This window comes from Vitis riparia, chromosome 16 (genome assembly GCF_004353265.1).
Source record: "Vitis riparia cultivar Riparia Gloire de Montpellier isolate 1030 chromosome 16, EGFV_Vit.rip_1.0, whole genome shotgun sequence".
Classification (NCBI taxonomy): domain Eukaryota; kingdom Viridiplantae; phylum Streptophyta; class Magnoliopsida; order Vitales; family Vitaceae; genus Vitis; species Vitis riparia.
The window spans coordinates 45,037-69,428 of NC_048446.1; the positions used below are offsets into that span (position 1 = coordinate 45,037).

At 40.7% G+C, this 24,392-nt stretch overlaps 2 protein-coding genes and 1 long non-coding RNA gene across 6 annotated transcripts in view; 2 read left to right on the top strand and 1 right to left on the bottom strand.

Moving 5' to 3' along the window:
• LOC117933532 (testis-expressed protein 2-like) overlaps positions 1-4,370 on the top strand; it is a 36,555-nt gene extending 32,185 nt beyond the window's left edge. For both annotated transcript variants that reach the window (XM_034854929.1, XM_034854930.1), the window contains exons 6-7: positions 1,991-2,185; positions 3,332-4,370. In XM_034854929.1, coding sequence (XP_034710820.1) covers positions 1,991-2,185; positions 3,332-3,955 — 819 coding nt within the window. In that variant the 3' untranslated portion in view covers positions 3,956-4,370. The remainder of the gene's footprint in view (positions 1-1,990; positions 2,186-3,331) is intronic.
• Positions 4,371-4,464: 94 nt separating this feature from the next.
• LOC117933534 lies at positions 4,465-5,700 on the bottom strand. The gene is made up of 2 exons (XR_004654306.1): positions 5,653-5,700; positions 4,465-5,535 (listed from the first exon to the last, which is right to left on the bottom strand). It is a non-coding gene; the product is annotated as an uncharacterized LOC117933534 (long non-coding RNA).
• Positions 5,701-5,775: 75 nt separating this feature from the next.
• Positions 5,776-24,028, top strand: LOC117933533. 3 transcript variants are annotated; one of them, XM_034854931.1, is made up of 7 exons: positions 5,776-6,598; positions 7,235-7,673; positions 14,801-14,920; positions 15,048-15,101; positions 22,078-22,241; positions 22,562-22,738; positions 23,621-24,011. In XM_034854931.1, exons 2-7 carry the CDS (start codon positions 7,272-7,274, stop codon positions 23,829-23,831), a joined length of 1,128 nt encoding a protein of 375 aa, XP_034710822.1. In that variant the 5' UTR covers positions 5,776-6,598; positions 7,235-7,271; the 3' UTR covers positions 23,832-24,011. The 3 variants fall into 3 exon arrangements, with proteins under 3 accessions (XP_034710822.1, XP_034710823.1, XP_034710824.1); XM_034854932.1 differs by having other exon boundaries at positions 5,777-6,598; positions 7,235-7,548; XM_034854933.1 differs by lacking the exons at positions 5,776-6,598; positions 7,235-7,673 and adding an exon at positions 7,680-9,244 and having other exon boundaries at positions 23,621-24,028.
• The last annotated feature ends 364 nt before the right edge of the window (positions 24,029-24,392 follow it).

Here is a 24,392-nt window from a genome sequence, read left to right on the forward strand (position 1 = left end):
ATATCTACATGGTTGGGTGCGGGTCGTTACAAATGGTATCAGAGCCGATCCCCGACCCCGGTGTAGGGGTTTGTTTGGCCCCGTAAGGGGTGTTTGTTTGTTTGGCACCGTAATCCCATGGGACACAACGAGGACGTTGTGTCTGCATGGGGGGGTGCTTGTGATGTCCCACATCGGATAGGGAAGAATGTTCCTGGCGCTATATATGTAGAGGCTCGTCTTAACCCTGTAGACGCGTTTTAAAGTCGTGAGGGCCCCCTTGGGCCCAAAGCGGACAATATCTACATGGTTGGGTGCGGGTCGTTACAAATTATTATTAATTAATTAACTAATTAAATTAATTAATAATAATTAAATTAATTAGTTAATTAATTAATAATAAAAATGGTATCAGAGCCGATCCCCGACCCCGGTGTGGGGGTTTGTTTGGCTCTGTAAGGGGTGTTTGTCTGTTTGGCCCTACAATCCCATGGGACACAACGAGGACGTTGTGTCTGCATGGGAGGGTGTTTGTGATGTCCCACATCGGATAGGGGAGAATGTTCCTAGCGCTATATATGTAGAGACTCCTCTTAACCAAGTAGATGCGTTTTAAAGCCGTGAAGGCCCTCTTGGGCCTAAAGCGGACAATATCTACATGGTTGGGTGCGGGTCGTTACATTCATGGCTAACACAAATAAGTACGATGAGAGTAGGTCCCCTTGCCTCAATCCCCTGGAGCTCTGAAAAAAACCCTGAAGGGGTACCATTCACAATAACAGAGAATTTTGGTGAAGAAATAGAACACAAAGGGAACTTCAATATTACCACACCATGGTTGTGGCCACATCACCACCACCACCAACACTCCACTACTTTGGCTCATGAATAAACCCTTCAAAGTATGTGAACTATCCGTATTGGATGTGACATAGCAAGGGTTTGGATATGTAACTAGTGAGTATGTCCAACAATGAAAAGAACAAATTCCCATAGCAGTGTTAACTAATCTAAGACTCAATGTTTAACATTCTTTCGTAGTTATACTCTTCCATTTGACCTAGAATAGAATGAGAGGAAATTAAAATTAGATTAGTTGTATCCTTTGCGCTAAGATCCAGAACTTAAATGAATCTGACACTTAAGACACACTTTAGTACCCAACTTGTCTCATGTAACAATTAACATAGGTAGGCACCACCACCGTAATAATTGCCACTAGTGGTCCCAATGGCTGCCATCAGTGCCAATGTGATGGCACACCATCACTGTGACTGCCTCAACACAGCCATTGCCACTATTATGACCACTATTACTAAAGTTGTCATCACCTCCTTTATCACCATGATCACCATGAGCACCTCCTTTTCTTTAATTGGAATTCAAAATACCACATCTTTCACTGTATCTATTCTTTTAAATACAACATCATGAAGAGACTTTTCAAAGTGAAAATACAGCAGAAACAGCTTGATGGTTTAATGTTTATACATATAAAGAGCATGAAATTGAAAACAATTATAAATGGGCCCTTATCAGTTGAACAAAACTACTGAAGTTAGTGGAGAAAAAGGCTAACACAAACACACATGCACATAAAGAAAGAGAACCACACAAATTCATCATGTAAAATAGAACTGTCAACATCACAAAATTTCATAAAATTTGGAAAGTGTTTATTAATTGAATATGAAATTTAACCCTTTCAGCTAAGATTCTAACCAGGAAATGATGGAAGAAAATTAAACCGGACTGAACTTACATGATATCAGGTATCAGTTTGAAACATTTGAAATGGTGAGGAAAAAAAATGGGTCTTCCATCTTCATGTGATTGTCAAATGCCTATAGTCATGTTTATCCTTGAAGTTCTACATTATACACAGGCAAGTGGCTACTCGTTTAAGTTTGACTCTACATTATATAAGTTGCCATTGCTACTGATTTCCTTAACATGAACAGGACTATAGCTTTTGTTGTTCTTAAACTAATTGATCTTCTTCAATTTGAAGGTGCCTCTTGCTATGGCAATAAGGGTAACATCCTTGCGAGGAACAGTGCGGTTACATATAAAGCCACCTCCATCTGATCGGTTATGGTTTGGGTTTTCATCAATGCCTGATATAGATTTCCACTTGGAATCTTCAATTGGGGAACACAAGATTACTATCAGCCACATCGTTTTGTTCCTAACCAATCGATTTAAGGTCAGGAAATACTCTTTTGCCACTTGATATCCTTCTTTGACATCAAAATGATGGTACTTCTGTTCTAATACCAATTTTCTTAAAAGTTTAAGTTTGTAGGATTTGGATTCACAATGTATTTTATACTCTCCAACACTTTCTCTCACGTGTAGCCTCTTTTTTTGGGCTTACACTAATAAATTGAGGAAATAAATATACAGTGGTGAGGTTCACAATGTATATCATATTCTCCAACTCCAAAAAAAGAAATCAATATTTTAAGGTGTTACATGATAACTATCTTGTATGCCAACATGGTAACCATCTTATGTGATGATATTCTCATCTAACTTTAGCACTTCTTTCTCTTCTACTTTTAAAATTTACCTTAGCTAATATTATGAAAACTATGATATTTCTTTATAATTTTACTTTTTCTTGTATTGAATGGGGGGAAAACCCAGCTGGATGCATCCAACTTCATATCTTAAATTCAGAAGTCACATAGTGGAAATTAAAAAGGTCATTTCAGATAACATTTTTTGGCTTGTATAAGCCATGCTGGTCTTCTGTTGAACAAAGCTCCTTAGAATTGCCTGTGTTACTTTCATGATAAATTCCACATTTACTTAGTAGTGATAGAATCAGAAGATGGGAAAGAAACATTCTTCCCTGCCTAGTAATACATGAGACTTATACAGCCTAGACTGCTCTTAGGTGGTCCCTCAAGAAGACGATCTTGGTCCAATATTAGATTTTCCTCTTACCAGCTAATTTCTCTCTCTGTCTCTCAATTTTTATTTATTTTTCATTTTCTTGATCAGAAACTATACTTGTATAATGATAGATAAAAAGTAATAAAATATACAAAAGAAAGTAGGATGTCAAATTCTTTATAAAAAAATGTAGGGGATTCTAAAACAACTGTGATGGTTTGAATCCTAAATCATATACTCTTTTCCTATAAGAGATTATGCAATGATCCAGTACAGGGCATTTGATTGCATTTTATTTTTAATTATCTTATTTAGAAGATATAAAATGTTTCTGCAATTAAAAGATAATAAAAGCTGCATCTTTTCATTTGCCAAGAGCTTGGAAAAATTGAATTTGTCAGAATGAAAATTGCCAAAGGGGTGTATGCTAATGCTAGTGTCCTTTCTACAGGCAGCCATCCGGGATACCCTAGTACTTCCAAACTGTGAAAGTGTATGCATACCATGGATGTTAGCAGAAAAGGATGACTGGGTTCAACGTAATGTTGCACCATTCATATGGATTAATCAAGAAGCTGTTACTGATGCCAACACGATGCGCAATGTTCCCAGTTCCCAACCTGTTGAAGTAAAAACAAAGAATGAATCTAGTAGAGGAACCACCAAAGATCATCCAGAAAGCAAGTATGAAAAGCCAAAGAGTGGTGAATATGTTACTAAACAAGTCAGTGAACCTTCAGATGCCTTATCATCTTTGAATTCTGATGATCTATCTACTCTAAGAAGCAGGTCTTTGCAAGAATCACAAACCGCTTTGTTAAGGAATGATGAGCCACAAGAGACTTGCCAATCAAGCAGATGGGAGAACCTAGATTGTCAATCATTATCTGGTTCAGAGTTTTCAGCTGAGGAACAGAATCATACAATTGAAGAGTCTGACACCAGACCAAAGAGAATGGGAAGAAAAGCAAGGATGCTTGATTTGGGAAAGAAGATGGGGGAGAAACTTGAAGAAAAAAGGCGTAACATTGAAGAGAAAGGCAGGAACATTGTTGAGAGGATGCGAGGACCATGAAACAGCCAAAAAGGAGGAAAGAAAAAGACTGATGAACTCTAGTGGAATCAAGAATAAACATCAAATATAGAGAAATCAGTTGTCTGTTGCACATAGATCTCACAGGGTGTTGAGCTTTTATTAATTCAATCAACTGACATGAATTCATAAATTGCACAATAAAATGGAAACATATTAGAGAGAAGCTCTATACAGAAATCAGTTTTTACATTGCAAGTAATAGTTGTATCTGTTAGTTTTATGGCCTAGTTCCAATGATTTTAAAGTCCAAATAGAATTATTGATGAAGATGTTTGAGTTGAGATTTTTCAGCAGTTGAATTTTATCACCATGTGTCAGAATTTTATTACCATGTAACAACTCTCCTATGTTGTATTACCTCTTCTATGGAGTCTGCACCTGAATTCATCTCTTATTTACATGGATACATTACATTACTTTGCTCAGAGGAAAGTAAATACAGAGCAAGCATTTTAGTGTCTTCTGTCTTCTAGTTTTCCCTTAGAATATAAGTCTAAAGTCTAGTTTTCCCTTAAAGAATGTACAACTCAAAGTGATTCCCTTGTCTTGTTTTGATTCAGAATGATCACTCAGAGCAAGTGCGCAAATAGTTGACACAAACAGATTTAGATGTAAAATTATCTGAAATTCTTCCATGACGAGTTGTTAAATGATGTCTCCTGATTCAAAATGGTTAAGAGATGACCATAGCTCGATTATACACACAGAGCAGTGGCACCAGCTTAATTAGCGGGTTCTTTTAGCAAAGAGGCCAAATGCAATAGCTGCACACTCAGCCTCGACCTTCAATGCATCCTCTTCCTTTTCCAACTTGTGGATCACCACCTTTGTCTCTGCAACATTCCCAGCGTCAGAAAGTTTCTATCTCATGGATATCAGTTGGCTCTAGGTGGGATTGGCCTTCTGCAGCAAGAACATGGACAGCACCATCAATCTCAATATGGCTCCAACCAGGCTCCTTAAACAATTCCCTAGCATCTATTAAACTTCTTGCATTAGCTGCCTCCTTCCACATCCTGACAGATGTATACAGATTAGTCATCAATACAAAATTGCGAGTGCTTCTCGGTTCCAAATCGAACAACTTAGCCGCAAACTCTCCAAGCTCAGGGTTATGATGCGTGTAGCAAGCATTAAGGAATGGAGCCCAAACTCAAGCTTGAACTTAGACATCTCTTGGATAGTTCTCAAGGCCAATTCCACATAAACAGCTCGACCAAGAAGATCCGCCAAACAAGAATAATATTGTATATTGGCTTCTATTCCAAAATCCTTCTACATGCTTCTAAAATACTTCAATCCATCTTCTATCAATCCTGAATGGCTGCAAGCCAATAATACGATGGAGTAAACAATGTCATCTGGCTTAATTCCTTCTTCATTTTGCATCTTGTGGAAGAGACTCAGAGCCTCGTTTCCCATCCCATGCACCGCTTGACCATTTATCATGGCACTCCAAACAGCCACGTCTTCATTGGGTATCCTCTCAAACACTGCTTGTGCCTTTACGCTTCCACATTTACATAACATGTGCATTAATGAGGTCCGAACCCTAAGATCTGATATAAAAACAAAAAGTAAAGGTAATATTATTAAAACGAGGTAAATATATAAATAATTAAAATTTACAATTTGGGTTTAATAAACTTTCTAATTTTAGTGGGATTTGATTAAACCTCAAAAATAACCCTTTTGGTATAAAAAAAAAAAAAACCCTTCAGTCCATGAAATTAATCCAAGAGACCGGAGACAGCAACTCAGCTGATTTTCTTTCCTTTCTCTGCTCCTTCGTCCTTGTCTTTTCCAGCACAAACACAGCAGCTCGCTCTCTTCACGGTTCACGGTTCACGGTTCACGGTTCAACCAACCCTGAGAATCCAAAACACAATTCCTTGGTTTCCCCACTTTTTCTCCTCTTTTTAAAGGGAATCAAGAAGGGCGTCAAGATTTTCTCAAAACCTAAAGTCAAAGCTTTCAAACCCCTCTTCTTTACTCTTTTCTTCGCTGTACAGCCCTCCCAAATATCAGAGAGAAAACTCCTCAAAAACCCACAACTTATTCGTTTACCAGTTTCCCCCTCCCTTCATACCACATTCACTCCTCAACACCTCTTCCTTCAAAGCCCTGGCGAAAAAAGAAAGTTACAAAAACCCTTGAAAAGAGAAACCTCTGTAAAAAAACCATTTCAAAGAGAACACTCAAAACCCTAGCCGAAAGAGAACGAAGCTTCGGGCCCCTCAAATACAGCCCTTTTTCAGCCAGAAAATCCTAAGGAATGTACTAAAGGGTAGTTTTGTCCAAATAGGTTATTTTTTTAGGCTAAAAGAAGTGGGACGTTAGGTTTGCAATTTAGGGTCCGATCCGATGTTTTTTGGCTGATGAGGTTGGTGATTGGTGGATAAAAAGCGATTCAGTATTTGAAATTAAAGCAGAAAGAAAGGCGAGAAGAGAAGCTTTTGCGGAGAAGGTTTTACAGGTTCTAAAGAAATAGACTGTTGGGTTGGTTGGTAACTTTCAATGGGCGAATTGGGAGTGAAAGAGGACATGAATTAATCCATTTTTCTTGCAACAATTCACTCTGTCAACCCTCGTCATAATCCTCTAAAATCACGAAAGAAAGAGGTAAATTTTCATGCATGTCATTCTCAATTTCCACTTTTGTGAACTTCCCATTTGGTCTCCACCTGATTCAATTTCTTCACTTCATGCAATTCTCAAGTTTCGTTTAGGATTTCCGTTGCCCCCATGCCTTGGATTATTTGCAGCTTTTGATGTGGAATATTTCCATTTTGTTTCCCAATGGAGCCTTGCCAACAATTCGTTGTAGCCAAACCATTTGTTGGATTCCCAAGATGCTCTTCATTTAAGCACTCCTTCACAAAATTGATCAATTCTGCAGAATGCACATTCAATGCTATCACAAACAAACCCAATGATTAAAACATTTCAATGCTGTTTTCCCTTTTTGTGGGCGTGGGCAAAGGGGGTTTTTAGACTTCCACCCCCCTTTGTGGATTTTGTAGATTGGTTAGGTTCTGTGTAAGGGGGTGTTGTTTTTTGTTGATCCCCGTTTCTCTTTGAGGCATTCTTTAGCCTCTTTTGTTTACCTCCTTTACACTTTGAGGCGCTTCCTTGATGTGCCTTTTATTATTAATATATTACTGTTTATTCATCAAAAAAAAAAAGAAAGAAAAGGAAAGAAAAAAACATTTTAATGCTGTTTTCTGTTTGAATGATGTTTTTACTGGGTCATTGTAGATCACAACCTTTTGGGGAGCTCTCACTCAATTTACCCATGGTACTGGCAATTGTACCTTCTTGCCTTGGCTTATCTCAAAAACATTCTCATTCAATCCATCTCTCCAAACAAATTGCGTCTAGAGAGTATGAAAGAGACGTAAAGAACAGCTGCATTATAAGGCCTCAGATAATGCCTTCTAGTAATCATGCAGAAGCAGTGGGCCCACGGGTTTTTATGATCTCAGACTTGCATGCTGACTACTCTGAGAACATGACGTGGATGAAGGACTTATCAACTATGAGACACAAGAAAGATGTGCTTCTTGTTGCAGGTGATGTAGCAGAAACGTATCACAACTTTGTTTTAACCATGTCTCTTTTGACAGATAAATTCGAATATGTCTTCTATGTCCCTGGAAACCATGATCTTTGGTGCCGTCGGGAGGAAGAGGATTCTGTAAGGAACATTCCTTGTTTTCAGGATTTTGTACTGCATTTAGTACAATATCATCTAATAAATCATATTTGGATCTCTTATAGCTAGAACAGTGTTACCACAGACATAAGTACATGTGCATATTCAAGGGCATATGTTTTCCCTATTTGTAAGAGAATTCTCATGTTCTACCATAGTCTTTTTATTTAAGTGTGTCATAGAGGGGAATCATCCTTGCAGGTTAAAATGCGTTTTCTCTAGTTCAGTTTGGTTGAATTTAAATTGATTGTCAGCTTAACTTGAGCTTAAACTTGTTCACGAGTGTAATTTAGTTTGTTCACTAATCCAATTCAGTGCCATACTCATATCAGATTCATAACTCCTACCTTTAAACAATGCAAATTAACAAAAAGCTTAATTAACTATTTATCACGACTCTTTAATGACTAACATTCTTAAGACAATTGGAAATAAAAATACTTTTGACTTTTTAGTGAACTCTTGCTATACTGAGAATCTTGACCTAACTATAACCTCTCGAGCCTCAAAAATCTTCTCGTTACTCTAGTAGTTAATTCTTTAGACTCTCGTCAATATAATAACTAATACTTTACCGATCAAAAGAAAATATTAAGACTCAAAATAAGCCTAATTTCCAGATTGCAATCTCAATCAGATTCTCTTTGTTGGCTTTTCCAGAGCTGCATCACATACCCAACTTGTTAAGAATGGAGTGAAAATGAGGATATTTTTTCACACCTTTGCCAAAAGATATCCAGCTCATCTTTGTCTTGCAAGGAGTCCAGATCAAGTTAAACTTTACTTCGTGATGAAGTATTGATCTACCTCCGATGTGCCTGGTCTTGTCATGCTGAATTTGATTATATTGTTTTGTTATGAAAGCATAGCCTCATAGGTTCTTTAGCCAAAAAAATCCATTTCTCTGCTACAGGGGGCAACAACTAATAAGCTCTGTATTTTATAAGATTAACAAGTTAATATGGTAACCAGAAGTGAAACTCTTATTAGTTATGAGATATCTTAGTTTGCATCTGTTTACAACCATCTCCAAATGATACCATTGACTAAACAAGAGACCTCCAAATGACACCATTGACAAAACAAGAGACCTTTTTCTGGAGCTGACTCCAATTGTCTCCATATTCTGGATGTTGCCTCCAGTGTACAACTCTTGGTACGTGTGCAAACTGACCAACCCACAATAAATGCATAACTAATATATGGACATATGTGAAAGAGGATATCGGTTTTTCCCCAAGCCTCTAGTATCATCCCATATCAATAAGATCTCTATTACTACTTTCAAACAATCTCTTTGATAAGGAAAATTGGCAAGGTCACTCTGTAGCATTCCTGCCTCGAAGTGGTCTGACATGCTTTATATGAGATAAATCTGCCTTTCCTAGACTTTGTGTCTTCAATTCTAAAGAAATACCATAAGCTACCAAATTCTTGACCTTGAAATCCTTTGCCAAATTGAGCCCCAAAGTTCTCTATATTTACATCTAGACTCTTTCTGAACAAGACAATGTCATTCAAGTAGTCTTCTCTGAAGAGCACTGATGCATAAGGTACAATTTCCACAACCTACTTATACCAGCATAGTATTGTTGCCTTTCTAAAACATTCAGACCATGCTTCAGAAAATTTCCATTGACCATGTGAGACTGTCTTTAACATGAAACTTTGCCTATGGTTGGTGGTAATGGACCCATAATAAGGAGATGGGCTCATGTATAAGTTAACCCCCTTTTGTAGGTTACCCACATGCAAGAATACATATTTTTCATCAAATTGATGGAAAGGACAATTGAGGTTTTTCTTGGATCTGAATTTAATGACACTGTTTTATACATCCCATTTGCTTTGACATTTTTCCTCTTGTTTGTAGCATTTCAAATCTAGCAGTTCTTGAGGAAAGGTTTCATGTCTCCTTTTGCTTCTATCTCTTTGAGCTCTTAAATATCATGGATGAAAATGAGGATATAGTTGGCATTTGTAGTCTTCAGATACTTACTGGTGAGCATTTCTTTTTGACTAGTGTTCAGAGGTAACGTGTCCGACAGTGACACATTACCTCTCTAAAAGTACCTGAGCTATTCAGTCCACAAGGGAGAGAATATTGAGGAGGATGCTACAGAATTGGATCAGGATGGATGAATTGGAAATATGCATTAAGTGTTGTGCGATTGTAAAATACATATCAATTAATAGTAAAATTTTACAAGATGGCTCAAAGTCCTGTTATGTTTTAGAGTATGGAACATGGAGTAGTTAAGAAGTAACATGTGTGGAAAATAATTGTAGCCGATGCAAGTGTGTTAAGATGGATGAGTGGCAGCACTTGGATATATAGAATAAGAAATGAATGCATTCATGAGAAGCCTGAGCCTGTGCAGCTAGCACCAATTGATGACAAGATGAGGGACAGAGGGAGAACTATTGATGTGGAGCAATAATCAATGAATGCACATGTGTGGTGTAGTGTTTAATTCTAATGGTCGGGATTTCTCTTCTCCTTCTCCTTCTTCTTTCGGACGGAAGCCGTTGATTGAGGGGTCCATCGGGGTTTCGGTTTCTGAGGTCAACAAAGAGGAGCAGACTCCGCTGAGTATCATCCTGGCTGACGGTAGCAATGGGGTGCTAGCCCCTAGGGGAGAGAAGCCAGTGGCTAGAGAAGGTCGGGGGGAGGAGTTTGAGGGGATGCTTCAGGATCTGGATGGGGGCCGGTGGGACGACAGTTACCTGACGAGGTTTAGTAAATTCTTGGGCTTCTCCACGGACGGTTTTGAAGGCGAAATTCTAAATTTGCTCCTAAGGACTAAGAGAAGAAGATAGCAAAATTTGAAGAAGGGCTCGGCAGGGACCACTAAGTTTGACAGGGAATTGAAAAAACTTGAGTGGTCTATCAATTACTCTGGGGCTAGAAAGGAGAATTCGGTGGTCAGAGTTGGTGGGGATAGAATCTCGACAGTTAGATGAGGCTAAAGATTCTATCCTGGAATGTCAGAGGGGCTAATGACAAGAATAAAAGGAAGGTTATCAAGGCCCTAATCAGATCGCAAAAGGTGGATTTGGTGTGCTTGCAGGAGACTAAAATCCAAGAAATGTCCAAAGGGGTCATTCACGGTCTTGGCGTGGGAAGATTCTTAGGTTGGGGAGCTGTAAATGCAAGAGGGGCAGCTGGAGGGGTGGTGGTGTTCTGGGATAAGAGAGTGTTGGAGTTAGTAGGCCTGGAAGTGGGAATTTTCTCAATCTCGTGTCGTTTCAAGAACTGCGAGGATGGGTTTATGTGGTTTTTCATAGGGGTTTATGGTCCTACTTCGAAAAGTATAGAGAACCTTTTTGGGAAGAGTTAGGTGCTATTCGAGGTTTGTGGCCTGATCCCTGGTGCATCGGTGGGGACTTCAATGTTATTAGATTTCCCAGTGAGCGGAGTAGAGCAGGAAGACTGTCTAGCTCTATGAGAAGGTTTTCGGAGGTGCTAGATGAGTTGGCTTTAAGAGATTTGCCTCTTTAGGGGGGTCCTTTTACGTGGAGTGGGGGGTTAAATGGCCAGTCCAGGTCAAGACTGGATCGTTTCCTGATTTCGGAGGAGTGGGAAAATCATTTTGGTGGGGTTTCTTAGTGCACTCTCCCTAGGCCTGTGTCTGACCACTCCCCAATCCTGTTAGATGGGGGTGGAGTTAGGAGAGGTCCTATTCCTTTCCGTTTTGAGAATATGTGGCTGAAGGAGGAAGGTTTTAAGGAGCTTCTGAAGGGCTGGTGGCAAGGTTTTAATTACAGTGGCTCTTATAGCTTTGTCCTCTCAGAAAAACTTAAGGCTTTAAAAGTTAAGCTGAAGAATTGGAATAAGGAAGTCTTTGGTAAAGTGGGGGTGAATTTGAGGATGGCTTTGGGCAAAGTTTCTTTCTGGGATGAGCAGGAGAGGCAGAGATCATTAAACGAGCAGGAGTTAGAGGCTAGAAAGGAGGCCAAGGAGGAATTTAAAAAATGGGCGATTATGGAAGAAATCTCGTGGAGGCAGAAATCAAGACAAATTTGGTTGAAGGAGGGAGATAAGAACACGGGATTCTTTCATAAGATGGCGAACTCTAACAGTAGAAGGAATTGTTTGAAAAAGATTAAAGTCGGAGGTATCTGGCTTTTAGACGATCAAGATATTCAAAGGGGAGTGGTGAGGGCCTATCAGGACCTGTTATCGGACCCTGGTGGCTGGCACCCAAGTATGAGCAGCTTGGAGTTTGATAGAATTGGTAGAGAGGAGGCTGCCAGGCTGGAGGAGATGTTCTCCTTGGAAGAAGTGTACCTGGCCCTTTCAGAGCTGAACGGGGACAAGGCTCCTGGTCCGGATGGATTTCCCATTGCCTTTTGGCAGTTTTGTTGGGATTTTGTCAAAGACGAAATAATGGGATTCTTTAAGGATTTTTTTGAGAGGGGGAAATTCGTTAAAAGTCTTAATTCCACGTTTCTGGTCTTAGTTCCCAAGAAAGGTGGGGCTGAGGATTTACGTGACTACAGGCCCATTAGCCTGGTGGGTGGGCTGTACAAGATTCTCGCCAAGGTTCTAGCCAATAGGCTAAAGAAAGTAGTGAGTAAGGTGGTGTCTCCTTCCCAAAATGCCTTTGTTGAAGGAAGGCAGATCCTTGACGCAGCGTTAATTGCAAACGAGGCCATAGACTCACTGCTGAAAGGGGATGAAGTTGGTGTGTTATGCAAACTTGACCTGGAGAAGGCCTACGACTATATTAACTGGGACTTTCTGATGTCAGTGATGCAAAAGATGGGTTTTGGGGAGAAGTGGGCTGGCTGGATCAGATGGTGCATCTCTACTGCATCCTTCTCGGTTCTGATCAATGGCTCGCCAGTGGGATTCTTCCAGAGCACCCGAGGGTTAAGGCAAGGGGACCCTATTTCCCCCTATTTATTTGTCTTAGGAATGGAGGCCTTAAGCTGCCTCATTAACAAAGCGGTTAGGGGGGGCTTTCTTTCCGGATGCAGATTAAGGGGTAGGGGTGGAAATGGGATTCAAGTATCTCATCTGTTATTCGCGGATGATACGCTGGTCTTTTGCAAGGATTCCCAAGACCAAATGGCTGTCTTAAGCTGGCTTTTAATGTGGTTTGAAGCCATTTCTGGTCTGAACATCAACTTGGAGAAGAGCGAAATTCTGCCGGTGGGAAGAGTTGAGAATGCTGAGGCCTTGGCTTCTGAATTGGGCTGCAAAGTGGGTTCTCTTCCTTCCACCTACTTGGGGCTGCCTCTTGGTGCTCCTCACAAATCGGTGGTAGTGTGGGATGGTGTGGAAGAAAGGATGAGGAAGAGACTTGCTTTGTGGAAGAGGTAGTTCATTTCTAAGGGGGGGAGAATCACGCTCATCCGGAGCACTTTGGCTAGCATGCCGATTTATCTTATGTCCTTGATGCGTATCCCAAGGGTTGTAAGATTGAGGCTTGAGAAAATCCAAAGGGACTTCCTTTGGGGTGGGGGTGCGTTGGAAAAGAGGCCTCATCTTGTAAAATGGGATGTGGTTCGCTCTCATAAAATGAAGGGTGGCTTGGGGATCAGAAATTTTTCTACCCTCAATAGGGCCCTGTTGTGTAAATGGAGCTGGCGCTTTGCGGCTGAAAGGGAGTCTTTTTGGAAACTTATTATCAGCACGAAGTATGGAGAAGAAGAAGGAGGGTGGATCTCTTGTGAGGTTAGGGAAGGCTATGGGGTGGGGTTATGGAAGGAAATCAGAAAGGAAGGCGGGCTGTTGTTTAAAAACGTTTCTTTCACCGTAGGGGATGGTAGAAGGGTGAAATTTTGGAAGGACATTTGGTGTGGTAACATTCCCCTTGGTGAGGCATTTCCTTCTCTGTTTGCATTTGCGGGTTCCCAAGATGCGTGGGTAGAGGATTGTTGGGATTCCATGGGGGATGTGGGGGGATGGTATCCTCGTTTTACTAGATCATTTAATGATTGGGAGCTGGAGGCGGTGGCGAGCCTCCTTTCGGTCCTTCAAGGTAAGAGACTCAACGTTGGGATGGAGGATAGTGTGGTGTGGAATGCTTCTAAGAATGGGATATTCTCCGTAAAATCCCTGTACAATACTCTTGATTCTGGTGGTGCAGTCCTGTTTCCGTGGCGAATCATTTGGAGCCCTTGCGTGCCTACTAAGGTGGGTTTTTTTGCTTGGGAAGCTTCTTGGGGAAGGTTCTAACCCAAGATCATCTCAAAAGGCGGGGCTGGTCTCTAGCAAACAGATGCTTCTTATGTTGTGATGATGAGGAGACAATTAACCACATCCTTATCCATTGCCCCAAGGCGAGGGTGCTGTGGAATCTTGTGTTTACGTTGTTTAGAGTTAATTGGGTCCTTCAGCTCACGGTTAAAGACACTCTCCTTGGCTGGTCCGCTTCCTTTGTAGACAAGAAGCGCGGGAAAATCTGGCGGGCAGCCCCCCTTTGTTTATTTTGGACGATGTGGAAAGAAAGAAATAGGATAGTGTTTGATAATGAGGCTTTGTCGGTCCAAAGATTGAAAGTCTCCTTCGTGTGTAATCTTTTCTCTTGGACGAAGTCTTGGTTAGATGGAGAGCCCCGTTCCTTATTTAGCTTTGTAGATTGGTTGGGCTCTAATTGAGGGTTGGTGAGTGTAAGCTTCTTTGTGCTTTTTGTTTTTGGGGCTTCTCGTGTATACTCCCTGTATGCTTCGGGTTGCCTTCTTGCTACCCTCTTTTAATGAAAATTTTTCTATGTTTATCTATCAAAAAAAAAAAAAACTCTAGATCTAGTTAAATGAGGAAAAAAAGGGATTAATGTAGTCAAACCAAGTAGTAGATATTACTTCTTTTTGTGTTGAGTTGTAATATGCATTCCTTACTGACTAGAAGATTTAAATAAGGGTCATCTAATGCATATCTAGTCCAAAGCATGACTGACAGTACATATGAGATTTTTTTTTATTGCTGGCATATAGTCCATTTTCATTTTTCAATTCTTAGTATAAGTATAGGTGCATTTGGTTCAGAATGTTGAGTCCTTTTAAGGTTCAATATTTATTTTTCTTAACAATGATGGTATGATGCTTACTTTCTACTAATGGAGAACATCTTCAAACTCGTGATGTGACTTCTTTTTCAGCTTAATTCTCTTGATAAGCTGAATAAGTTACTTGATGCGTGTAAAAGACTCGGAGTGCAAACCAGTCCAATGATTATAGATGGCTTGGGAATCATTCCTTTATTCTCTTGGTATCATGAGGTGATTAGTTTTGTAATTTAGTTCTACCTCTTGATTTTAGTATGCAGTCTTGAATCATTTCTGGTGGCTTGATCAAAGTAATGCATATTCTTCAGTCCATTGTTGAATTGTGATGCTTCTTTTGCAGAGCTTTGATAAAGAGGAGGACATAACCGAAGTTTTCATTCCGTCTCTGGAGATGGTGATTCACTTTCTCTTCTCCTAGTAAGGGTTCAAAACTTGGATTGTGTCAACAGGATTATGCAATCCCTATATTTGGTGGTGCTTGCTGTAGGCTTTTATGCACTCAGCTTTGGTTCCATGTCCAGTACAGTGTATTAAATCTGTGATGATCTCTCTTGAACTCCAAAATATCTTCTGGTGTATATGATGACACTAATGTCTTTATTGACATGCTTCACAAATTGTGATCTTTCAGAATAGTTAGCTGCTGCATAATGACTATTTTGTGTAGTTCTCAAAAGTAGTATGGCATTTTTATTAGTGCCTAACTTTTTCTGGTGAAAATCAAAATTTCTATCCGTACATTATATAGGTTCTCACTCTTTCAAATATGAGGTTTTGGTCTTTGACATCTTCTGTTCCTTTTTAAAGCTCTCTCTAGTGCTATCAACCCTAAATACTTTTGTCCTACAAACTTCCACTTGGAAATTCAAAGCCCTAGTCAAAGTCAAGGCTTTTGCATGGCTTGTGGCAAGTATGAAGGTTAATTCTAAAAACATGCTACAAATGAGGAGACCTCACAAAACTATTAGTCTGAACTAGTGTGTCATGTGTAAGAAGAGTGTGAATCAGTGGATCATCTTTCATTTTGCATTGTCCAGTTGCACTGGCATTATGGCATAATTGGTGTGGCATATGTAAGAAGAGTGAGAATCAGTGGATCATCTTCCATTTTGCGTTGTCTAAGAGCATTGGCCTTATGGAATAGGTTGTTTGGACTTGCTGGGTTTGACTCCATCATAGTCAATGGGGTTTTTGGAGGTCTTCCTAGAGGTAAGTCACTATGGTATATTGTTAGTCTCACATTAATTTGGCTATGGCGGGAGAGGAATACGAGAATTTTTTTAGGACAAATGTACTTTGGAGGCAATGTGGGATTTATTCTGTCTCTCCTTTTCTCTTCAGGTATCAACTAGTGCAATATTTGTGGCACCTCTTTGAGCATTACAGTGCTAGTTTGGAATGTAGTATGTGGATTTGCTTGCTTGGTTGAGGATATACTTTCCAATGGATGCCTCCTCCAGCATTTGCATCAAGTTAGAATTTTGATGAGTGCTCCTTAGGTAACCTAGGACAATTAGGAATTGGAGGAATGCTCATAGATCATTATGGAACCTTAATGAGAACATTCTTCAAAAATTCTGGAGTGGGTTTAACCATTGAGGTGTCCTATATTAACAAGGAAAGGTTATACACTATAAATACATCATATTCAACACTCCCCTCAAGCTGGAGCATATACGTCATATGCACCAAGCTTGTTACAAATATATTTAATCCTAGGACCTCTGAGAGATTTAGTGAAGATGTCAGCTAGTTGATCATTTGAATTAACAAAACTTGTAGCAACACATCCTGATGCGATCTTCTCTCTAATGAAATGACAGTCAACTTCAATATGTTTGGTCCTTTCATGAAAGACTGGATTGGATGCAATATGTAATGCGGCCTGGTTATCACATATGAGTTTCATCTGTTCATCCTTTCCAAATCTCAACTCTCGAAGAAGATGTCTCAACCATATGAGTTCACATGTTGCCAAAGCCATAGCTCGATACTCGGCTTCAGCGCTAGATCTGGCCACTACATCTTGTTTCTTACTCTTCCAAGATATTAGATTACCTCCAATAAAACACAGTACCCTGAAGTGGAACGTCTATCTGTGGGTGAGCCAGCCCAATCTGCATCTGTGTAACCAACAACCTGAGTATGACCTCTGTTCTCGTACAACACACCTTGGCCTGGTGTACTTTTGATATATCGAAGAATGCGGATTACAGCATCCCAATGGCTATCACATGGTGACTGTAGGAATTGACTAACAACACTCACAGGAAAAGAAATGTCTGGACGAGTAATGGTGAGATAGTTCAATTTACCTACAAGCCGTCGATATCTCCCGGGGTCTCCTAAAGGCTCCCCCTGTCCTGGTACAAGTTTGACATTCGGATCCATAGGTGTGTCTACCGGTTTACAGTCTAACATACCGGTTTCTTCCAAAATGTCTAAAGCATACTTCCTTTGGGAAAGGACCACAGCAGAACTGGATTGAGCTATCTCAATTCCCAAGAAATACTTGAGTTTCCCCAAGTCTTTGGTCTGAAAGTGGGTAAAAAGGTGTTGCTTTAGTTTCTGAATACCATCCTGATCACTGCCTGTAATGACGATGTCGTCCACATAAACAACCAGATAAATACACTGCCCCAAAGAGTTATGATGATAGAAAACTGAATGGTCTGCTGTACTGCGAAGCATGCCAAACTCTTGAACAACAGAACTAAAACGGCCAAACCATGCTCGAGGAGATTGTTTCAAGCCATATAGAGAACGGCGTAACCTGCATACTAAACCAGACTCCCCCTGAGCAACAAAACCAGGAGGTTGCTCCATATAAACCTCCTCGGCAAGATCACCATGAAGGAAGGCATTTTTAATATCCAATTGATAAAGAGGCCAAGAACACATGGCAGCCATAGAGAGAAGCAGACGGACAGAAGCAATCTTGGCAACAGGAGAGAATGTGTCACCATAATCAGAACCATAAACCTGAGTATAGCCTTTAGCAACTAAGCGGGCCTTAAGGCGATCAACCTGACCATCAGGACCAACCTTAACTGCGTAGACCCAACGACAGCCAACGGTAGATTTACCCGAGGGTAAAACAACAAGGTCCCAAGTGCCATTAGAGTGCAGAGCAGCCATTTCATCCACCATTGCCTGTCGCCAGCCTGGATGGGAAAGAGCTTCATGGGTGCTCTTTGGAAGAGAAACAGAGGATATAGCAGAAACAAAAGCAGAATAGGGTGAAGATAATCGATGATAACTCAAAAAATTGTAAATAGGATGAGGATTACGAGTAGAGCGAGTACCTTTCCGAACAGCAATGGGTAAGTCATTAGGAGAAGGCAGAACCGGGGTAGGTGAAGCCGAAGGGATAGGAAGTGAGTCAGCAGGAGCCTCAGCAAAAGGGAGAGGAGCAACAACACGAGGGCGACGATGATAAACCTGAAGTGGTCGAGGAGGCATAGCATCAGGTGGGGAGACAATGGGAATAGGCAAGACTTCAGAACAGGAAGAGACTCAGAAGTGGTGGAAAAGAATGGTGAGTCCTCAAAGAAGGTGACATCAGCGGAGATAAAGCATCGATGAGTCTCAAGGGAATAACAACGATAACCCTTCTGAAGTCTGGAGTATCCCAAGAAGAGACACTTCATGGCTTTGGCGGAAAGCTTGTCCTGTCCAGGAGTGAGAATATGAACAAAGCAAGTACAACCAAAGACACGAGGAGGAAGGAAATAAAGTGGTTGGTCAGGGAAGAGAAGGGAGTGAGGAATCTGATCATGTAAGACAGAAGAGGGCATACGATTAATCAAATAACAAGCGGTAAGAACAGCGTCCCCCCAAAAACGAAAAGGAACATTACTATGGAGGAGGAGAGTACGAGCTGTCTCAACAAGATGTCGATTCTTGCGTTCAGCTACCCCATTTTGTTGAGGAGTATGAGCACAAGAAGACTGATGAAGAATCCCATGATGGGACATAAACGAAGTAAATGGTGCTGAAAAATATTCCCTGGCATTGTCACTGCGTAACACACGAATAGAAATATTGAACTGGGTTTGGATTTCAGCATAAAATTTCTGGAAAATAGAGAATAACTCAGCTCGATTTTTCATTAAAAATAACCAAGTACATCGAGAATAGTCATCAATGAAAGTGACAAAATACTGAAATCCTAAAGTAGACGCAGTCCGACAAGGACCCCAAACATCAGTGTGGACAAGCTCAAAAGGAGACTTTGCCCGATTATTCAAACGCTTTGGGAACGAGACACGAGTATGTTTCCCAAGCTGACATGACTCACACGGAAGCGACGATAAAGTGGAAAAACGAGGGACCATCTTCTGGAACTTGGAGAGACTAGGGTGGCCCAGACGATTGTGAATGAGGAGAGGAGCATCAGTGGAAATGCAAACTGCAGGAGATGAATCCGAGGTGAGGTGATAGAGGCCTTGAGACTCACGTCCTATGCCAATCGTCTTCCCCGTACTCCGGTCCTGCAAGGTCACAAATTTATCAGAAAAGGTAATAGAGCAATTAAGAGTACGAGTGATTTTACTGATGGAAATAAGATTAAAAGGACATTCAGGAGTATAAAGGACAGAAGTGAGAGGTAGAGAAGGTAGAGGAAGGGCCAAACCAATACCTTTAGCCACAGTTTGAGAACCATTAGCTAAGGTAACAGTAGGTAAAGCAGAGGTAGTAGTAATAGAGGAGAAAAGATCCTTATTACCAGATAAGTGATCAGAAGCTCCAGAATCTAGAATCCAGGGTCCAAGAGAAGATGTGTGGGTAAGGCAGGCAGAGGCATTACCAGGCTGGGCAACAGAGGCAACAGAAGCCTGAGATGCGGAAGAGCTCGGAGGCTGAGGCAGCGGAGAATCAGAGGACTGGGCCACATGGGCAGTGCGAGGAGGTCTTCCATGTAACTGATAGCAACGATCGCGAGTGTGGCCAAGTTTATTGCAATAGGTGCAATGAGGACGTTGACCTCTACCTCGGGTACCACTGCGGCCTCCTCGAGAGCTAGTTTGAGAAACTAACACAGAAGAATCTGAAGTGCTATCAGATGGCAAAGTCTGAGTGGAGGAGATACGGAGGAGGCGAGCAAACACATCATCCAAGGACGGAACTGATGAACTACCAAGAATCTGATCGCGGACAGGCTCAAGATCCGGACGGAGGCCAATAAGAGTAAGAACCATGAAGAACTGGTCAAGCTGTGTTTGTTGAGCCCCAACATCAGGAGTAAGAGGCATCACAGTCAAGAACTCCTCCTTAAGAGAGGCAATCTGGCCAATATAAGTAGATAGATCCAAGTCCTGTTGGCTGAGATGGACAATAGCAGAAGCCACCTTATAAAGACGCTGGATATCATTCGTATATAATCCTTTGGCCTGAGTCCAAAATTTAAAACAAGTTTTGTAGGCCCGAAGATGAAGAAGAATCTTGGGATCAACCGATTGCCATAATACACTACATAACTGTGCATCTATCTTCCTCCACTGTACACGGTCAACCTCAGGGATATCTGCCTCCTGTGTAATCAAGTGATCCTCATATCCTTGACCCATAAACCAAAGTTCAACAGAGGCAGACCAGGAAAGATAATTGTCATTGCCAACCAATTTCTCCGAAGTAATCATAGGAGATCCAGATATAACAGCGGAAAAAATGGAATTTTTAGTAGTCATATCTACTTATCTGGAGAATGAAGTATGTTTGGATTGAAGAGAGCCCTAATACGGCTTCAGATTGCGGCGTGGCACCACCGAAAAAGGGAGAAGAACACTTCCCAAGGCACGTGCAGGGATTGGAGTGGAGAAAAAGTAGTCGGACCTTCGCCGGAAAGACTGTTTGGAGGGCCGACGGAGACAAAAATCCCCAAAAGAGGTACGTGCAGGGCTCGGATGGGAGAACCAGGGAGGTAGGGAGGCTGGTCGGCGTCAGGCGAAGCTGGAGGAGGAGGCGCGTCGCCGGAGAAGTCCTCACGCGCTCTCACGCGCCGGCGCGTGAGATGCAGCCGCCGGCCTGAAAGCTGCGCGTGGACGGCGCGTGGAGGCTCTTTTGGTGCCGGTGCCTTCACAAAAGGTGGAGATCTCCTCCAGGCGCTCCTTCTGGTATGGTCGGTGTCGGAAAAAGACGTCGCCGGAAAAGTTCGCCGGAAAGTTCGCCGGAAAAGTTCGCCGGCGGTGAGTGGTTTCTGTCGACGATCCGAATGACCGGAAAGTATTGGGAGATGGGGAAGGTGACCGGAATGAAACACGGTTACCGGAAGGTTTCCCGGAGTTGATGACACGGGAAACAGGAAAGAATTAGGTTTTCTTCCTTGGCTCTGATACCATGTTGAGAGAGAGAGGAAGAAGAAAGACCTTGATTCTCATTAATGTGAATGATCTACTTACAATTGAGAAATATATATATATACAAGGCTAAGAGTCCTAACTACCATACATGTGTCCTACCATATATGTGTCCTATATTAACAAGGAAAGGTTATACACTATAAATACATCATATTCAACAGAGTCATTAGCCTTATTGGAATGGCTAAAGCTAGCTAAAGGTGAGGATCCATCCAATCTTCTAGTAGAGGAAGATTCTGTAGTAGTCCTATCTTCGGTAAATAAGGAGAGAAGCTCATGAAGGTTTGATGGGTAGCTACAACACATTTTCAATATTGCTTTATAGAAACAGTATTCGTTCTGCTGGATTCCTAGGATAGCTAACTATTTGACAGATATGATAGCAAAATGAGGAGTCAATTAGTTGATCTCTTTGGTATGGAATTTTCTAACCCCTAAGTTTTGATTTCTTAGTAACCACTTCTAGTTGTGCATTTCCTTTGATCATTAGAGTAGATAGTTTTTCTTTCGTTTGATCAGAGTTATGCACTGGTTGTGTTTGTGTTTTTAAAAAAAATAAATTATATAGATTCTCACACATTAATGTTTATGCAGCCATCCAGTTGTAGAGTCCAGTCCCTAAATTTGTTATTCTCCTCTAGCTTTTCACTTATATTAATGGAGGTGGAATTGAATCCTGGAACTAGCTGTTCAAACAGGAAGCACCAACCTAAAGACTCTTAGATTAAAAGAAACAATGACTCATAATTTTAGGTGGGGCTATTTCGTAGAGACATCTTTGTTTCTACTTTGTGCTTTATTTCTCTTTATTTCTGCTTCCCATTTGTCATATAGGCATATACATCCTTCGTTTTATCTTGATAAATGTTTTTCTCATTCCGTCACTGATGTTGTTTTGTGTTCCTTCTTTTTTCGTATGACTCTGATCATATTTGGGCTAATTCATTATCTTGTAGAGCGGATTAATTTTGAGGATGTTATGCCCTATGATCTTGATTCTATGTTCAGGCATGCAAGGATTTTCACGCATGCAAATGGCCTGAGGAACTTTCAAATAGAGATACTTCCCTTGCTCTGTACTTTGATGCAATGAACGAGAAGAATCAAGATTTGATCAAAGAAATTCAGAGTGAATGTAGCCAAATAATTACATTCTCTCACTTTCTTCCCAGGTGAGTTTGTGTCTTATTGACAGCCAAATTTTCCTTTGCTAGTTCCTCACTATTTTAAAATTGCTTGTCAAGATTTATCATACTAAGGCAGTGTTTGATAACCAAATGAGCAAATTAAATACTCAAAAGTGGAAAGAAGGTAATGTAAATTACTAGTGACACATCACAAGAAAAAAACCCTTCATATCCTTCTTCTGAAGCTCATATGGTCTGCATAGATCAATTGAGTTTGTCACTTAGTGTGGATATACCTAATGTTCTTTATTTTGGATAAGGCAGGGCCAAGTAAGTGAATACTGCTCATATACCATGTAATGCAGGCAAGAGTTATGTCCGGAGAAGAGGATGCTGTTCTATCCAAACCTCCCAAAAATCATCGGCTCCGATTTTCTTGAGGTTCGCCTAAGATCTATACACGGAGCTGAAGGAAGTGCATCTGCATGTCATGTGTTTGGTCATACCCATTTCTGCTGGGATTCCATGCTTGACGGTATCAGGTATTATATTCCTTCTCAAATCTAAAGGTGATTAACCCTCCCAACCCTTTACCCCTTGAGCTAGGCCTCAGGGCCCTCAAAACGTTATGCAGCTTCTTCAGTAAAATGATTACCTCGATGGTTTTTTTTATAGATTTCTACAAGGTAGTTATTACTAAGTTACAGTGGAAACATATATGAGATAACTCGGATACCCACTGGTCCTCATCTATGGCTTTGCCAAAATTCTACCTCCTGGTTCTTGACAATTCTAGTAAAGAAAATCTCAAACTATCTCCACTCAGAAATCCTGGAAGTTTCTCTAATAAAACAAGAGTGCGCGTCTCTGATGTGAACTAGAGATCTGCAACAAGCATATTTCTTTCAAGCTGCCACAGATAGAACCTGCTGAGGATGCTGCTTGGTATACCTAATGTGTTTTTGCGTTAATCGTCTCCCATGTGATGAGAGATGTTTGAATTCTTCATATAATCCATCAATTTATCTGGCGAACTCCAAGTCTTTTATCTGACAAGGCACTAGTCTGGTTAGAGCTGTTGTAGCATCTTCTGCTTTTAGCATGTTGTTCTTAGCGTTGCATTCCTCCCCACAATGGGGTTCACCACCTCTTTTCATTGGGAGGGGAGATTAAGAGAAACGGAGACAAGGCCAGAACCTGTCATTAGGAATGCTTCTAGTTGAAGTGCTTTGAATCTCCAAATTCTAGTCAAAGCAAAATACTTTTTAACTCTTTTCAAAATCACTTCCAAACAGTTTCTAAATTTTAAAACGAAAAAAAGAAGGAAATATTTGGTACCTCAACAAGAAAATAGGCTTTGGAGCTGCTCTGCTTTAAACATTGGGATAATGATCTATTTCTCATTCTCATGACATACAATGCAGGTATGTACAAGCACCATTGGCCTACCCAAGAGAACGTAAAAGGAGAATGAATGGAGGTGAAGATTGGCTGCCATTTTGCATCTATTGTGATGGAAAATTTGCTGATAAACTTATGGCCTGTTTCTGGTCTGAATACTACTCCACCAACCCAAGAACGCCGCACAACACTCAACTCGCCCCTTGGGTTGCTAGATTTTATAAACGAAGATAACACTAGAATCTCCCCAAAATTCTTCTAAATGCTCCCGCTCCCTCGTGGCAACTGCATATTAATTTAATGGACAAGGTGACATGTAATGATTTTCTACTTGCCCATTTTGTTCTCTAATTTCTTTCAAACTTGTAATAAAGCAATTTATCAGGGATGAGGCTGAGAAGATTCATTACTAAACGATTTACGCTCTTAAATCTTAGAAATTAATTGAAATTTCGTTTATAAGTGAGATTTCATTTTTGATAAAATTATTTTTTATGCTATTTTTATTATCACTTTAGTCATTAAACATGACCTTTAGGTTTACGTTCACTCTTCCTTTTTCTAGCAAAGTTTAATCCATGGACAAAACTATTGTGATTCATCGGCGATATTTCATTCAAAAATTGTGTATCCCTCGTGCTATATTTCTGATATTTTTCCCATAAATCTGCGATATCACTGCCTGTGCCACGTCAACACCCTTTTTCCCATTTAATGGCAAAAGTAGTTGGGCTAAGGGAGGTGGACCAAATTTTTATTATGTATTTTGTATAGTAATTAAATACAAGATAAATG

Coding starts and splice junctions, on each gene's coding strand:
- LOC117933533 (XM_034854931.1), top strand. CDS start 7,272: ATGGTACTGGCAATTGTACCTTCTTGCCTTGGCTTATCTCAAAAACAT. Junction 22,242..22,561: donor TTCTCTCACTTTCTTCCCAG/GTGAGTTTGTGT, acceptor CATGTAATGCAG/GCAAGAGTTATGTCCGGAGA. Junction 22,739..23,620: donor TCCATGCTTGACGGTATCAG/GTATTATATTCC, acceptor CATACAATGCAG/GTATGTACAAGCACCATTGG.